This window comes from Cebus imitator, unplaced genomic scaffold (assembly GCF_001604975.1).
Source record: "Cebus imitator isolate Cc_AM_T3 unplaced genomic scaffold, Cebus_imitator-1.0 Scaffold443, whole genome shotgun sequence".
Classification (NCBI taxonomy): domain Eukaryota; kingdom Metazoa; phylum Chordata; class Mammalia; order Primates; family Cebidae; genus Cebus; species Cebus imitator.
This window is the reverse complement of record NW_016107758.1, coordinates 125,497-142,020: the sequence shown is the minus strand read 5'-3', so window position 1 is coordinate 142,020 and position 16,524 is coordinate 125,497. Positions and strand designations below refer to the sequence as shown.

General features: G+C 55.9%; 1 protein-coding gene across 1 annotated transcript; it reads right to left on the bottom strand.

Annotated features, from left to right (window-relative positions):
• Positions 1 to 7,261: 7,261 nt before the first annotated feature.
• FAM240C (family with sequence similarity 240 member C) lies at positions 7,262 to 13,077 on the bottom strand. The gene is made up of 3 exons (XM_037732209.1): positions 13,066 to 13,077; positions 10,330 to 10,478; positions 7,262 to 7,606 (listed from the first exon to the last, which is right to left on the bottom strand). The coding sequence occupies exons 1-3, from the start codon at positions 13,075 to 13,077 to the stop codon at positions 7,483 to 7,485; spliced, it is 285 nt and encodes a 94-aa protein (XP_037588137.1). The 3' UTR covers positions 7,262 to 7,482.
• Positions 13,078 to 16,524: the final 3,447 nt, after the last annotated feature.

The window sequence follows — 16,524 nt, the reverse complement described above, 5'->3', positions numbered from 1 at the left end:
GGCCAACATCTGAGGAGAGCGATAGAGATTTCCTCCCTCCACGGCCCCAGGTGGCCTTGGTGGGTGCAAGCAGAAAATGACATTTTCAAGCCCAGTTCCAACCCAGAGCTGGTTCTTAGACCCAGCTTCGATCAAGGGGGACCAGGGAGGCAGCAGAAGTTCCTGCGAATCCAATGAGAGTGACTGGCAGACACCCCACATCTTTTCTCGCAGACTGAAGGCCACCCCGCAACTCAGGAGCCCTGGTGAGGCGGCTGGGGAAGACCTTCAGCCCTGGGAGAGTCCCTACGGGTGTGAGCAGGTGGGCTGCCCCTTGGGGTGCCACTCATTTCAATGGAAGTTTTTAAAGAAAAGGCGCCGTGACTATGAGCACCCATTTAGGAGCCTGGTGTCACCCTCACACGTACACCTCACTTCCAGGTCAGAAGCGTGGAATGACCATAGCTGCCTTAGGACACATGGGAGGGGGTTAGGGCCTGCTTTGGGGCCTCCGATGGTTGGCCCCGAGGGACCCGCCCACCTATACGCACCTCCCAGGTGATCGCCGGGTGGCGTCTGTCCCCTGGGAGGCTCTCCCTCAGGGGACACCCTTCCCATGCTCCCAGCAATGACTTCCAGGCCTCCCTCAGCACCAACAGGAGCCGTCTTCTCCTTGTTCCCCAGCAGTGTAATTCACCCTAAATAATGGCAGAATGGGCTGTGTGTAGTCTTTAAAAGTCAAACAGTTTTGCACACAACAGGAGCCATTCAGCAGCGGCCAACTCTGCCCTGACCTGCGTTGTTGCTGGGGTCCAAGGCAGCCCTCCGCGCGCATGGGGTAAACTATGCCCCCATGACGACCCAGGGCCTGGGGCCATCCCGTGCAAGAGGGGCGGGACAGAGGACTGCAGTTATGTTTCTGCTAAAAGAAAATCGTAAAAGTCACACACTGCGGGGACCACGCTTATTATGGAGGGAGGGAAAGCGGATGGGCAGGCGCGAAGACTAGAGCACTCGCCCCGCTCAGCAGCGCTGGTCGGGTTTCGGGTTCGGCTTCCTCCGCCCCTTCCTTTCTCTCTGTGCAGCCAGTGACGCGGGCACAGCTCTGGCAGGGGGCTTCCCAGAGCTCACCCGGAGCCCACACTCGGTCAGCCCTGGTGCAGAGGAGGCCGCCCTGGGTAGGCACGGCGGGGTGGGGATGGCGGGTAGCAGGCGTGTGAAGGGCTGGGCAGCGGGTGTGACCACGTGTGTGAAGGGACAGGGCAGAGGGTGTGGCCACACGCTTGACGGGCCGGACAGGGGGCGTGGTCATATGTGAGGGGCTGGGCTGGGGGCGTGACCACACGTGAGGGCCGGACAGGGGGCGTGGCCACACGTGTGCTGGCCCTGCTGTGGGCTTCCTTCCTTTCCTGTGCAGGTGGTGGTGCTTTCTGCACCCTGACTGGGGCCCAGCCAAATAACTGATTCCAGCCAGGAGCCCGGGCAGACGGTGGCACAGGTCTTGCCACTGTCCCCAACCTGGGTTTCAACGCAGCTGAGGCCCAGCATAGTCTTTCTGGGTGCCTCTGGCTGGCTGGGTCTGAAAGGTGGGGTGGGTGGGTGCAGATGGGGCCTCCCCGGGTGCAGCGTGGGCGGCTCTCTGAAGCAGCCTCAGGTCAAGGCTGTGGCAAGCTTGGTGGTGCTGTTGGCTCATGATGTTTGTGGGCCGAGGGTCCTAGGGGCCGGGATTCTGATCCCTGGTGAGAAGTGGGTGGGAGGAAGTTCACACGTGTCCTGAGTGGCCGTTCCTCACATTGAGGTGACATCGCGTCTCCAAACACTTGACGTGGCTGGAAGCAGATGCTGTTGTCCTGTCCCCCCTCTTCTCCGTCCCTGCCTGGGACAGGTGGATCTCACTGCAGGGACAAGCCCTACAGGATCATGGGGTGTCCCCTATTGCTGTGCTGAGGGGCAGGATCCGAGAAATAAAGAGACAGGACACAGACAAAGAAAGCACAGCTGGGCTTGGGGTGGGGGAACGCCATCTATAAGCGGAGACAGGTGAGGCCCTGAACGTCCAGAAGAGTCTGTATTTATTGGGTATAGGTTAGGGGGAGGGTAGTGAGGTCATCTTAAAGATAGTCATAGGGCCAAGACAATCACGTGAGTGATAAGCAAGGGGTCCACCACCATTAGGTCACTGAGGAGCTGGGCGGTGTGCAGTAAGGAGAGTGCAGCGTGCATCATCTCCTATCTGTGGGCAGGCTATTTCTAAGGATATCTGTAGGAGGATGCTTTGAGTCACACAGCAGCGACAGAGCTGACAGAGTCTACCACCTGCTGGCAGCTTCCAGTGATTTCTACCGGAGGATGCTTTGAGCCAGCATGGTAACAACAGAGCTGACAAAATTCACAGCCACCAAGACCAGATTATACCGGAGGGGTTTTAAGCCCTTGGACACTCACAGGATTGCCTGCCAGAGGCTAGCTTTCCACAAGAACTGGATGCAAGGTACTGGAACTCCTTTTCAGGAGGAGTGACTCTTGCTCCAAGCTTACCATACAGCGGGTGTCTTTACCATACCGAATGCTGCTGCCTGGGCTGGACGGCCATGTAGTGTGTGCCCTTTTAGGCAGGGGCACTACCTCGGGGGCCAACGATTCTTGTCCTGGTATAACTGCTTTTCCCTTAAATCATGCTCTGTACCGTGTCTGCTCTAGACATTCCTCCGACTATAAGCAAGATATGCTTATATATGTGTAGCTGTTTATCCCTTAATTCATGCTCTGCGCCATGTCTGCTCTAGACATTCCTTCGACTATAAACTAAGATATAATTATATATATATACATATATAAAAGGAAATAATTGAGTAGTAAGATATTCTTCAGGCACTAATTGTTCCAACTATAAATTAATACAAGGATTGTATAAAGGAAATAACTAAGTAATAACACTATAAACTAAGATATTCTTCAGGCACTAATTATGCCAGGGGTCTGCTTAGCTCTCCTTCCTCAGTGCCCAGATGCAGGGTTACCCACATCTCACCCCCAGCCTCCTCCTTGCCTCTGCCCCCCTGCCTGGGACAGGTGGATCTCACCCCCAGCCTCCTCCTTCTCGCCTCTGTCCCCAGTCAGGCAGGCTCGGCCAGGTCACAGTTGGCAGCAGAACTGAGTGTTTGGTGGATCTCAGTGAGGCGTTTGCATTTCCTTGTGATGGATGGGTTGAACATCCTTTCATGAGTGTATTGACCACTGTGTGCCTTCTTTGTTGAAATATTGTCAGTATTTAGAGTCACAAACCTTCTTCTAAGACTACACTACAATTTTTGTATAATATTTTGATCAATACTTGAACTATGTGCTAATTTTCTTTGGATTTCTTCTTTGACCCATGCTTTATTTAGAAGAATCTCGTTATTTATGTATTGATTTTTTAACCCCCCTATTTGGATCTTGCTGTTACTGATTTAATTCCATTTTGATCAAGGAATAAACTGCAGGAGCTCACTTTTTAAAATTACAGAGACTTATTTCTACTGTTTAACGTAAGCCCTGTCTTTGTAAATGTTCCATGTACACGCAAAAATTACGTGTGTTCTGTGACTGTGGGGTGGGTGTTCTCTGAGTTATGAGGTGAAGCTGGCTGACAGTCTCTTCACGCCCACGAATCTTCCTGGCTCCTGTCTGCTGTGCTCGCAGTCCCGAGAGCCATCACATCGCCAATCAGGACGGCGAATTTCTCCATTCTTTCAGTTCTGCCAGTTTTTACTTCGTATATTTTGAAACTGTTATTGGCTTTTTAGGCATTTAGGATTTTTCTGTCATTGAGACAGAGACTGACCCTGGTGTCATCACAGAACACCCCTCTTTATCTTCAAGGGTGACACCTGGTCTGATGTTAGTGCCCCAGGGTGGCTTCCTTATGCACAGAATTGGCGCTGTGTATCTTTTTCTTATTCTATTCTTTTTTCCTTTTTTTTTTGAGACAAGGTCTCACTCTTGCCCGGGTTGGAATGCAGTGGCCCCATCTCGGCTCACCATAGCCCAAGTGATACTCCCACCTCAGCGTCCAGAGTGGCTGAGACCACAGGTGCGCGCCACCATGCCAGCTAGTTTTTTTTTTTTTTTGGTATTTTTTTTAGGCTGGTTGCCCAGGCTTGTTTCATACTCTTTTTTTTTTTTTTTAGATGGAATTTCACTCTTGTTGCCCAGGCTGGAGTGCAATGGTGCAATCTTGGCTCACTGCAACCTCTGCCTCCTAGGTTCAAACGATTCTCCTGCATCAGCCTCCGGAATAGCTGGAATTACAGGCGCCCACCACCACGCCTGGTGAACTTTTTTATATTTGTAGTGGAGACAGGGTTTCACCACGTTGCTCAGGCTGGTCTTGAACTCCTGACCTCAGGTGATCTGCCCCCCTTGGCCTCCCAAAGTGTTGGGATTACAGATCAAACTCTTAGACTCAAGAGATCCTCCCTCCTCTGCCTCCCATAATGCTGGGACCACATCTGGCCCACTGTGGGTCCGTCTCTCTCCTACAAACACCCAACCTGTCTTTGTGTCTTAAGTGGGTGTCTGTAGCTGGAACTGGGTCTTGGTGACAATCCCTGCTTTGCATGTGGAGTTTTCCGGTAGCCGTTCATAGAATGAGTGATGAGGCCGCTGTAGATCCCCATCTTGCTCTAAGTGTCTTGTCATTTGTGTTTTATTTGTCATGTTTTGTTCCTCTGTTCCTCCAGTCCTGCGTTTTTGGGTGAATTGGAATGTTTTCGTACTTTGTTTTATTCCTCGGTGGGCCTCTGGGTGGTTCCTCTTGTTAGTACGTACTATTTTTAGTAGTTATTCTACAGACAAGAAAACACATCTTTAATTTATCAGCCTGTTCACTTCCCATGAAATGTAGGAGACTTGTAACAGTGTAATTCCTCCAACCCTGCTCTTCCTGCAACTGTTGTCATTATGTTTAACTTCTGCCTACATTACAATCTCCATGACACAAAGTACTTTTACTTTAGACAATCTTTCAAAGAAATTAAGGTTGCCTTTTTAAGAAATTAACTTGTGGGGTCTGCACTGCAGCATTTTCTAAATGAATCTTCTGAGTCTCAGAGCTTGTCTGGAGGAGGAACCGTGGGGACTGATTCTAGACGGGAACCTGAGGCTCCAGCAGCCAAGGACCAGCCCCGGAGCCCCGAGCAGCTCGGCCAGGAGGAGCACCCCCTCCTGCCTTTCCAACCCAGCCGCAGCTATGAAAAAGGAACAGCGCAAGACCCCAAAGTTATATTTAAATGCCAACTGTGTTGAATTTGGCAAAATTTGACAGGAGTTATGGAAAGCCTTTCAAAGATTTGGCAGGACAAAAACAAACCAGCAAGCTAGTATCGTCCTGTGCTTTAAAAGTAAACAGGCTTGAGCAATGATGTTGGTTTTTATTTTTTTTGAGATAGAGTTTCACTCTTGTTGCCCAGGCTGGAGTGCAGTGGTGTGATCTCAGCTCACCGCAACCTCCACCTCCCAGGTTCAAGCCATTCTCCTGCCTCAGCCTCCCAAGTAGGTGGGATTAAAGGCGTGTGCCGCCATGCCCAGCTAGTTTTTTATATTTTTAGTAGAGACGAGGTTTCTCCATGTTGCTCAGGCTAGTCTCAAACTCCCGACCTCAGGTGATCTGCCCACCTCGGCCTCCCAAAGTGCTGGGATTACAGGTGTGAGCCACTGTGCCCGGCCTTGATGTTGGTTTTAGAAATTGACGAGTCTTGCAGGTGGATCATGGGAATGCCTGTAACTACTGGGTGTACAACCAAGGTCCTCTCCTGTCTGTGCCTCATAAAAAGAATGGGCATTCCACTGAAATTCAGCTCCTGGAGGTAAGATTTCAGAAATGCCCTCCGTACCCAGGTGAATTGCAAAGGGGCCAGGTGTGAGGAGGGGCTCCAGGTTCAGGGCCCTGAGGGCTGGTGTCCCTCTCCTCTCCCTGGAAGCCGACCAGCCATACCTCTTCCCCTTGCCCTCTCCCGACCTCCCTGGTTGCCTTCTCTCCCTGTCTCTCTTCTGCACTGGGCACCTTCCAGCCTTGGGAGCTGGGCCCAGCTTTGCCTGAGGATTAACGACAAAGAGAGAGAAGATGTGGCTGGCAGACTGCCCACTGCCCCGTGGCCGGGACTTCTGCCCTTCATGGGAAGGTGACTGTATTGTTGGAGAGTAAGGTGAGCAGGAGGGATGGCTGTTCTGGAAGGTTCTGCAGGGCCAAACTGTGATGAAAATTGCAGCACGAATGTGCTCCTCCATCCCCCAAAAGTCCAGACTGCCACCTCAGTTTATTATAGTGTTGACAGTTATGGTGTCTAAGGATATCATCAGATAAAATCCCTCCTTGGCAGTCTGGGGCTTTGCAAAGATTAGCAAGTGGTTTCTGTTCAGGAACTATCTTTAGGGCTGTTAGTTGCCTCCCTCCCTCCCTGTGAATCCCCAAGTCACCAGCCGTGAGGGTGAGCCTGGTGCTGACCCGCCATCCCAGCCCTGGACGTGCCCTGGCTGTGCTTCTGGTTAGTGCTTTGTTGGGTTACCCATGACTGGCAAAGCTGGGGCTAATTTCCTCGTCTTTGACAACTTGACCAGAGGGTCCAAACAAAACAGAACCTGAACCCCATAAGCATGTACAACTGGGGAGATGGTGTGAGATTTCACAGCAGCCCCAGGTGGCCGAAGCCCCAGCACTTGTGTCTTGAGGACTGATCCCTGTGGCTAGAAAAAAGAGCACGGGAGGCGTGGGGTGCCGGTAGACGCATCAGAGGTGGCCTTGGCTGCAGCTGAGGGTTCTCCACTGTCTGGCTTCCGTGCAGCGTGGTGGCCCCTCTCCCTCCCTCTGGCCTGTCCAGCATGGCTGCAGACTCAGTGGGGCTAGCAAGGCCTGTGCTGAGCCCCAGGAGGTGAATCCCAGCTCCAGCAGCCCTTGTGGCCTTGGGAGATGCTGCTGTTTCTAAACCTGAACTCTTTCAACTGTAAAGATGAGCATATTTAATTTTCTGAGATGTCTTGGGTACTAAGTATGAAATAATTAAAAGAATTTTGGAAAAGCACAAAGCTTTATGCAGTATAAGGCATATCCTGAAGTTGAGACTTATGTACTTATTTTGATTAAAGGTGAAATAAAATTGCATTTAAATCTGCAAAGCGGAGGTGGTCAGGAAGCTGAAGAACTCCCTGAGATATGGCTTGTTGCAAGTTTATGACATCATGGCAAGTGTTTACCATGTGTAAATCTTAAAGACAGGAAGAAAATTTAGCACGGAACATTCAATCCAACTGACTGAACTTTTACTGGGCACCTGTGATGTGCTGGAAAACCCTGGGTCTCTGCCACAGTGTGGCCTTGAGGTGGGTTATTACAGGTCAGGGAAGTGGGGGCCGTTTCCATGATGAAGATCCTGTGAACTCCAGCGCGGATGCTTGGACCCCACGGGCGGTGTGCTTTCTCCATGAGCTTCCAGAAGCTACGCAGGGTCTGGAGCTCCGCGGTTCTCAGGCTGCCGTCTTGTCCTTGGTATGAAACTCAGCGGCCGCCGGGGCCTTGCCTGGGTGCCTCCTCGGGCCCTGCAGCATCTTGTTCCTCCCCTCCAGCTGCTCAGCCCATCCTGCTCGGAGCCTGGGGCAGGCGGTAATTTCGGCATTGTGAGTCAAGCTCTCCGAACGGAGCGACTGCCAAGCCTGCGTCTCTCAGCACCTGGACACCTGTGAGAGCAGGAGGGCAACACTCCCTGTGGGGCTGGGTGTCACCGCGTCCCTGCCCAGTGGCAGCCGTGACCTTGCAGGATTTGGATTACAATGCTAGGGAGCCCAAGGTGGGTGGATCACCTGAGGTGATCCCAGGTTCCCCAGGGCCCTGGGACCTTGTGGCCTGCCTCAGTTTAGGCTGCTGCCCAGCAGTGGGGTGGGGGGGTCTCACACAGGACCCTCCTCACAGGAGAGAAAAACTGTGTGCCCTGGGAGGCAGCCTGGGCCCCCACATCTGGAAGCTTCCAAGCCCCAGAGAGACTGAGCCTGAACTGGAGCTCTTGCAGCCCCGTCTCTGGTCTGCTCACAGAGCGGCAGGCACCCTCCTGCAGGACGAGGCGGTCTCTGTGGTTGCCTGGGACCTGTCTGTGCCCCGCCCGGCCGTCTGCGGGTGCCCACTTCCTTCTCGCCTGCCTGGCTGGCCTCACCTGCTTGGCCGGGCCACAGTGGACGGTGCTGTGTTGTGACCTCAGCCCCACACATGGGGGGACTTGGTGGTGGGAATGGCCTGGTCAAGGTGAGGTTCAGCCTCCCCCAGACCTGGGCAGATCCCCACCTCCCCACGGCTCCTGCTTCATTCAGCCTCAAGTGTGTTTGGCTTTAGCTGTTGGAGAGTGGGGTGGATGCCAGGCTCCAGCCAAGGGTGAGCTGCGTCCATGAGGACACTTGTCCCAGATACCCAGGGCCCAGGTGAGATAGCATTGCTGAGTGGCGGGCAGTGTGGCCCTGATGGCTGGCCCCACGGCAATGGCCCCCGAGCAGCAGCCACGTTCACCCTCACCAGACCACGGCAATGGCCCCCGAGCAGCAGCCAAATTCACCCTCACCAGGCCAGGGCTGTGGGCCCAGGACACCCCATGCGTGAGGGGTCAGCGGGCATCAGCAGCTGCCACTGTCCCACAGACACATGCCCTCAGGCCTGGAGTCCTTGGCCCTCACAGCTGGCTACCCATCCCAGAGAGGCTGCCAGGATAGCCAGGCCTGTGGTGATGGAGCCGACCACCTCTTTCCCTCCACCGGGGACTCTAGGGACCCCAGCCTGGGGGCTGCGAATGGCTGGCCTCCCGCACAGGGCCTGCTCCTCTCTCATGGTGGCTTCCCGGGGTGGGCCTGGCCCAGGGGATCACCCCAGCACACTAGGCTTCACGCAGGAGGAAAGTTAGGCTGCTCTACGGGAGCCCTAAGAGTGACCTCCTTCACAGCAGCAATTGGCCTCGGGGCATGGGCAGAACCGGGCTGTGTGGGTAGATGAAGAGGGTTATGCAAACCGAGGCTCTGCTGGGCTGAGAGACCCCAGTGCCTGCCTTTGCCCCCAACCTCCACCTCAGGTGCCAGAGGAGGAAGCACAGACGCACAATTCTGGGCCAAGCCTACTCCTGGCACCTGCACCCGGGCAATGGCCAGGGGACACCAGGTCACAAGGCACACACATGGCACACGGAGGCACACACAGGAACACGCGGGCACACACAAGCACACACAGGCACACAAAGGCACACGAAGACACATGGAGGCACATGCAGGAACACACAAGCACACGTGGGCACAGGCGGGCACACGGAGGCACACGCAGGCACACACAAGCACATGTGGGCACACAGGCACATGAAGGCACACGGAGTCACATGGAGGAACACGGAGAGACACGCAGAGGCAAGCAGGCCCAAGCCCGGGAAGTGCAGGGCAGGTACTCAGAGTGAGACCTCTCCTTCCCCACCGTCTGCCAGGCACCTGCCAGGTGCTGGGTCTGTGCTGGGTCTGTGCCAGCAGTTGTGTGGCTGGTGAGTGGGGAGGGGCACCCCCAGCTCTGTGGGGCTGCCTCGGACTAAGGAAGGGGCACCATGGCTCCCCGGCTCAGGGCCTGAGCACTGAGGGTTGCCTGAAGTGTCCGGAAGCAGCTGCCGTGTGAAGGTGAGTGTTTGGCAGCAAATGAGGATCAGCAGCACTAGGGTCTCCCCGCCCAGCTGTCCCTGAGCAGTGGCCACACCCTGGGTCGGCTCAGGGTCACCCACTCAGCACCTGGAGACCCCTGGCCTTGGCCCTAGGAGAGAATGGCATGCTGGCTTGGTGTCTGCCTCCTGAACACGTCTGCAAGGAGGAGGAAGAGTGGAAGTACAGACACGTCACTCAAGGGCGGCGATCCTCAGAAAAACAAGCCAGAGAAAGACATTTTCTCCTGGAAAACTTCCTGTGATCCTGGAAGGAGTGTCAGGGAGATGGCAGAGTGAAGAGGGTGTGGGTGCTGGGGTGTGGGTGAAGGGGGTGTGGGTGTTGGGGTGTGGGTGAAGAGGGTGTGGGTGAATTGGCCGTGGGTATTGGGGCATGGGGTCGCTGGGATAGTGTGTTTGATCTGGGCTTCTAGCTACATGGTGTCCTGCCATTTCCCACTTGCTGTTGAGAGTGTGATTGTTAAGGTGAGTCAATGACTGTCAGTTTCCCCCTGGGGTGCGCCCCTTTCGCAGGCTTGGAGCTGAGGCGTTCATGGTGGGTAGAGGCCTAGGGCTGTGTCCCCGCACGGTGCTGGCTGGGCTCTGCCCTGGGTGGCAAATGTGGCTCGGGTACGCGGTCCCCGTTGTGCGGGACACCCCAACTCACTTGTTCAGGGCGCTCCTGCGAACCCTCATGTCCTCGTTCTGCAGGTGTCTTGCGTGATGCTCGATTTTTTTCTCCCAAAACATCTTTATCCCGCCTGCATCGTATGCTACTCTTCCAGGATTCTTCAGAGTGAGGCTTTCACCCACATTCTGGAAACAGAAAATGGAGAAGAGCTCAGACGCCTCGTGCCGCTCCTGTGGAGGAGTCTGTGCTCCAGCACCCGACGGCAGAGGAGCTGGCTCGGCCTGGAGCATCGGGGTCCCCGCCTTCCTGGCATGGGAGGATGGCGGAGGCTGCTCTCAGAATCAGGCCTCAGGTGGCCCCCGGCTGGCTTCATCACGCTCTACCCGCTCCGCCTCCTGGAGCAGTGTCCTGGGTTGGCAGAAGCAGAAACTGAGGACGGATCCCGTTTTGGGCTTTTAGTTGTTTCAGAATCTAAGTCCCGACACACCTCTAACTCTCTGTGTTGGGTGATCTGTGGCCCCACCAGCGAGGCCCGTGTTTCTCAGATGGAGCTGGCTCTGGTGCTGGGTGAGTCCATTGCTTGTTTTTGAGACAGGGTCTCACTCCGGTCTCCCAGACTGCAGTGCCATGGTGCGATCTCAGCTCACTGCAGCCTTGACCTCGAGGGTTCAAGCAGTCCTCCTGCCTCAGCCTCCTGGGTTGCTGGGACTATGGGTGTGCACCACCATGCCTGGCTAAGTTTTGTATATTTTGTAGAGGCGGGGTCTCACTAGCTTGCTCAGGCTGGTCTTGAGCTCCTGGGCTCCAGCGATCCTCTTGCCTCCGCCTCCCGAAGTGCTGGGACTACAGACATGAGCCCACGTGCCTGGCTCAGTGAGCCTCTCTCGACGCCCGGTTATGGGGCACTTTTGGTGTGAAACATGTAAACCCGGCAGTGGGGTTGAACGTGGCAGGTGGCACTGAAAAACAGTTCTGCGATTTGATATGCTAGAGTGAGGCTGACTGAAAATTTTACTGTTCAATTATTTTGGACTTGTGCATCTATGACTCAGAAATTGGGACACCAGCCGTCTTAGAATATCAACCTGCAGCCGTCAGGAATATCCAAGGCCAGGCTCAGAGGCTCACGCCTGTCATCCCAGCACTTTGGGAGGTGGAGGCGGGTGGATCACCTGAGGTCAGGAGATCAAGACCGGCCTGAACAACATGGTGAAGCCCTGTCCCTACTAAAGATACAAAAACTAGCTGGGCATGGTGGCGCATGCCTATAATCCCAGCTACTTACGAGACTGAGTCAGGAGAATCGCTTGAACCCGGGAGGCGGAGGTGGCAGTGAGCTGAGATGGCATCACTGCACTCCAGCCTGGGAGACAGAGCAAGACTCCATCTCAAAAAAAAAGAAAAAAAAATGTCCACGACAAAGGGAAAGTGCCAAGTGCCGACAGCAGCAGTCTTTTCCAGAGCCTTCCTCCTGATTTCACCCAGGGGCGGGAGCCTGCTCTGCTCTGCTCCAGGTCAGTGCTCTCTGGGATGTGTGGAGCCTGCCCTGGCCTGGCCCCATGTCTCTGTGGATGGCCCTGCTCTGTGCTTGAGGATGAGGTTTACACAAGGGATCCAGGGCCACACTTTGGGGGTGAGGCAGCATGTCTCGGAATGAACGAGGCGTCCACAGTCCTGGGCTGCCTGAGCTCCTAAGCCACTGTCCTGAGAGCTCCTCGGGGCCTCTGGGGTGGATGGAGCCATTTCTGCAGCCTGGCTGCTCCCTCAGGGCGCTCTGTTCTTCAGCTTGGCCTTGGAGGCATTTCTCTCCCTAACCCCCACTGTTCCCTCTTGCTGGGGAAGAACACAGGGTGGGAGGAGTGTGGGGAAAACCAGGCAGCTGACACCCATAGGCTCGTTCCCTGCAAACACGTCATCTGCTTCAGGCAGAGAGGGTGAGGGCTCAGCTCAGGCTGCAACGAACAGGGGCTGAGGACTCTTTCGAGGAGCTTGATGTGGCTCCTGGCTGGGGGCTTCCAGCTGTGAGGCGTGGACGCTGCAGCCTGAGTGGCCTGTTGTGATGTGGGCGCTGGGTGCTTTGTTGGGAAGCTGCCCCTGGAGGGCCACAGAAGTTGCCCATCGATGCCTTGCCCTTTGTTCCAGAGCTTAGAAATGCAAAGTCAATCAGGAAGGAACTGAACTCAGCCTTGTCTGCCTGTGCTGAGGATACCGGCAGTGATTTCCATGAGTGCAAACTCAGCCAATGAGGAGGGGGGCTGCATGGAGCCCACCAGCGAGGGCCAGGCCCAGCCGCTTACCCTGGACTTTGCATCTCCTCTGGTGTCTGGGCTGGTGTTGGATTCAAACCGAGTAACAGCTGGAAAACATCTGACAGCTGAGACCTGGCTGTTCTTGGAGGCGCTTCAGAGAGCAGCGTGGGTGTTAGAGCTTTGCTCTCAGGACGCCTAGCCCCAAAGGCAGCCCTTTAAACCCTCATGGCACAAAAACAAAGCAACGGCAAAAGGAAGAACCAGCAAACCAGCAGAGGCAGAGAAAAAGCAGACGTGAAGGTACGTGTTAGGAGGCAGGAGACGGAGACGCTGACCCCCAGAGGCGTTGACGTCAGGAATCCCAGCGGGAAAACAAAATCACAAAGCTCAGTTCCCCTGGTGAAGCACAGGTGGGCTCGGGTATTGTGCCAGGTATCTCCGCGCTTTGCTCACATGAGGGCCCCCAAATGCAGTGCCAATCTCTCAAGCAAGGACAGCACTTGGCACATCACAAAGAGCTTACTTTTCCAAGCATTTCTCAGAGATCCGCGGGTTTTCCTGTCTGTCAGGGTTCTCGGCCTGTCCTCTCCGGGGTGGACGCCTGTGTCTTGTCTGCTGCTCTCTGCTATATGGGTTCGGTGACACCCACGCTTGGCATCGGTTCAGTCCCAGAAAGACGCACCGCCCTCTGGGCACCGTCCCTGGCAGAGCTGTCCGACCGGGGGCAGCTGTTGGCGGCGTGGGAGTCTGGAGGGCGGCTGGCTGCGTATCCTCTGCCCTCAGCTCCCGTCAGGACTGGATTCTTCTTTTGATGGCTGCTCCCAGGAAGCCTCGTGGGTGGGAGGGGCCGGTGCCCAGGCAGGGGCATCGGAGCATCTGGGAGTCCCTGGGTTTGCCCACTTCTGTGTCTCAGGAATGGCAGCCTTTGCACTTAGCGAAGGGGAAATGTGTATGACAAAACAGCGACACAGACACCCTTTAGGCAGGCGCGGAGATGCTTAGGGTCTCTCTGCCCAGCCCATACACAGATTGACTTATTTATTGTGAGGGGCTGGCTCAGGGGTGACCGGCTGAGCGGTCTCTCGGTCTGCCACTGGGGACCCAGGAAAGCCTTCAGTGTCCGCCCGACGCCGAGGGAGGTTGGTGCAAATTCCAGACCTCGGGCCAGAGATGAAGAGATGAGGCGTCCTGGGTCCAGCACGAGGCGGGAAATCGGAGGTCACTCCACCTTCCTCCCCACCGAGCCCGGTCAGGCCGGTGGAGGGCTGGGTGACACCCAGCACTCAGCACTTACCCAGTCCACCAATTCGGAGGCCAGTCTGTCTGTCTGGAAACACCCTCCCAGCCACACTCAGAAACACTGTCCCTCGAAGACCTGGTGCCCTCAGGTCGATGCATAAAGTGAAGCCCCCAGGGTTTGTCCTGGACAGGGCCCCTGTCTCAGGCTCCATCCTTCGAGGCCTTGGGGAGCTGCCAGCAGGGTGAGGGCCAGCCCCCATGTTCTCTTTTCAGAGAAAAGCACAAAGTCACATTTACAAAAAAATTCCAGTGTCACTTATTTCTTTATGATGTTTCCAAGTAATTGATAGTTTTAAGGTGAAAGCTTTTGGGAAATGTTCATTTACTGTCATAAAGCAGAACGCACACTTATTTTTTCTTTTTATTTTTGAGACGGAGTTTTGCTTTTTGCCCAGGCTGGAGTGCACAATCTTGGCTTACTACAACCTCCACCTCCCAGGTTCAAGCGATTCTCCTGCCCCAGCCTCAATCCTGAGTAGCTGGGATTACAGGTGTGCACCACCACGCCCAGATATTGTTTTATTTTTAGTAGAGATGGGGTTTCTCCATGTTGGTCAGGCTGGTCCTGAACTGCTGACCTCCGGTGATCCGCCCACCTCAGCTTCCCAAACTGCTGGGATTACGGGTGTCAGCCACCCCGCCTGCCTTACACTTATTTTTTATATTATCCTTCACAGTTTTTTTTTTTTAACTGGAGTTCTGTGGTGTCATCAGCTGTTTGTGATTTCCTGATCCCTGGAGTATGTTCAGGACACCCTGCTCTGTGGCTCCCAGGGACCTGGGGCTTGGCTTCAGGACCCCCGTGACTTTTCCCAGCACACAGAACACCTGCTGCGAGAAGTGGAAATGCAGCGCTCATGCAGCAGGGGTGGGAGACGCCGGTGAGAACCAGCGGCTGCTTCAGAAAAACCGTTGCAGGGGCCCAGATGGGAGGAAGCACCTAAACTGGAGAAGAATGACCCTGGGAGAGGCGCCTCCAGCCCGTGGTGGCCCCCCCAGGTCTCTGTGCAGGAGCGCGACCTGGACCCCGCACCTGCTCTGGGCTCACGGGAGGAGGGAGCCGAGAAGCTGAAACAACCAACAGTCAAAACACCCCCAGACGACTTCAAAACGCCTGCTTCCAGGCCCCTCATTCTAACGCGTGTTCAGAGGGACCCTCAGGGAGGCCACTGGGCTGACCCTGCCTGGCGGGGCGGCCACGTCGCAGGGAGCGCGTCTGATTTCCACACGATGCATTTGGGAGTTTGTAGGTCAAGTTTGCACCATCTGCATAACCAGAGCCAGAGTGGAGCAGGAACTGGGAGGACACATTTGCCCCTGGCTGAGGCTTTTGCGTCTCTTCTTTCCTGAGCTTCCCCAGTGCAGTTGGCTCCAGAGGACCCGGTGGCACCACTGAGGCTCCGAGTGGACTTTCCTGCACCCCCCACCCGCACCCCAGCAGATGCAGCCGTCCAGGCTGCGGGGTCCAGCTGCTGGGCTCAGCCGCCTTCCAGCCCAGGAGTCCTGCCTGCTGCAACCCCTCCTTCTGCTGCCTCCGAGCCTCCTGTGCCCCGGCCCGTCCCGCACCTGGGCTCTGTGAGTGTGAAGCCGGCGTCCCAACAGTCGCAGCAGCAGCTCATGTGTGATGTCGCCCAGCTCTGTCCTTCCTGCCTCCCGAGAGCCCAGAGTGTAGGGGCCGCTGGACACTGGACCCGAGAACCTGGACCCAGGTGGGGTCTGCTGGGGAGCTGGCAAGTCTGAGCCCCATGTCCCCTTGCCGGCCACTCTGGGGGTTTCTGAAGCACCCTGGCCCTGTGCTCACGGTGGCACGCAGGAGCCACCCTGAGCCCAGCCGTCAGGCCCAGGGCCCTTCCCTGGAATGTGCCATGAAGGTGAACGCTCCGTGACTCACCCAGGGCTCCCAAGGCCGGTGGCAGCCCCTCCCCATGAGGCCTCCTGGCTCCCAGGCGTTGCCCTCCCTTGAGAAGGGGGTGCTGTCTACGGCCTGGGAGGGGGCTGTGATCATATTATAAAGTCATTTTTGAGCTGGGTGCTATTAACCACTAATCAGTGAGCCACAGTCATGGCTTGTTTTGTTAAGACAAATGTTCCTAACCTAAGCTCTCACCCGCGTCCACTGTTAGACGCCTGTGTGGGGGTCTCTGCTTCTTCACAAGGACCCCCCTGACTGCTCGCCAGTGCAAGGGCCGGTCCCAGCTGCACCGGCAGATGGCGGCAGGGGACAAGGACAGCGCGGTGGGCTCTATGCCCAGCTCACGAGAGGATGGCTCCCTTTACAAAACGCCCAAGACCTGTGCCCTCCCTCCCCTGCCTCAGCCCTGCCTCGGACCTCTCTGTGCTTGGAGGGCCCAGGCTTCCTCCTCTTCCTGGAGGAGGCTGAGGGGGGGTCTGCAGGCTCTGTCTCCCCCAGAGCATCCTGGAAGGCCCTGTGCTCCAGGGACACCCGTCTTTGACTCTGTTCTCCTGGGCCGAGAGGCTGAGGCCTCAGGGTGGAGGCTGCACCTTCTCAGCTACACTGTGACCTTTTTCGCTGCCAGGGGCACCTGCTCCCACGCACATCGCCGCCTGGCCCACCTCCAGTCTGAGCCCTCTCTCCCCGCCCCGGATCAGCAGACAAGGCCCTCGGTGCCTGGAGCCATGAGGACAGATGGTGGAGCCCAAGTCCCAGTGTGGGGAGGGGAGG

What these genes read in the sequence shown, in the direction of transcription:
- FAM240C (XM_037732209.1), bottom strand. An exon ending in CGCAGGAGCGCCCTGAACAA is followed by an intron (nt 7,607 to 10,329) that starts GTGAGTTGGGGT and finishes CGCCTGCCCCAG; the next exon opens with GCTCCGAGCAGGATGGGCTG.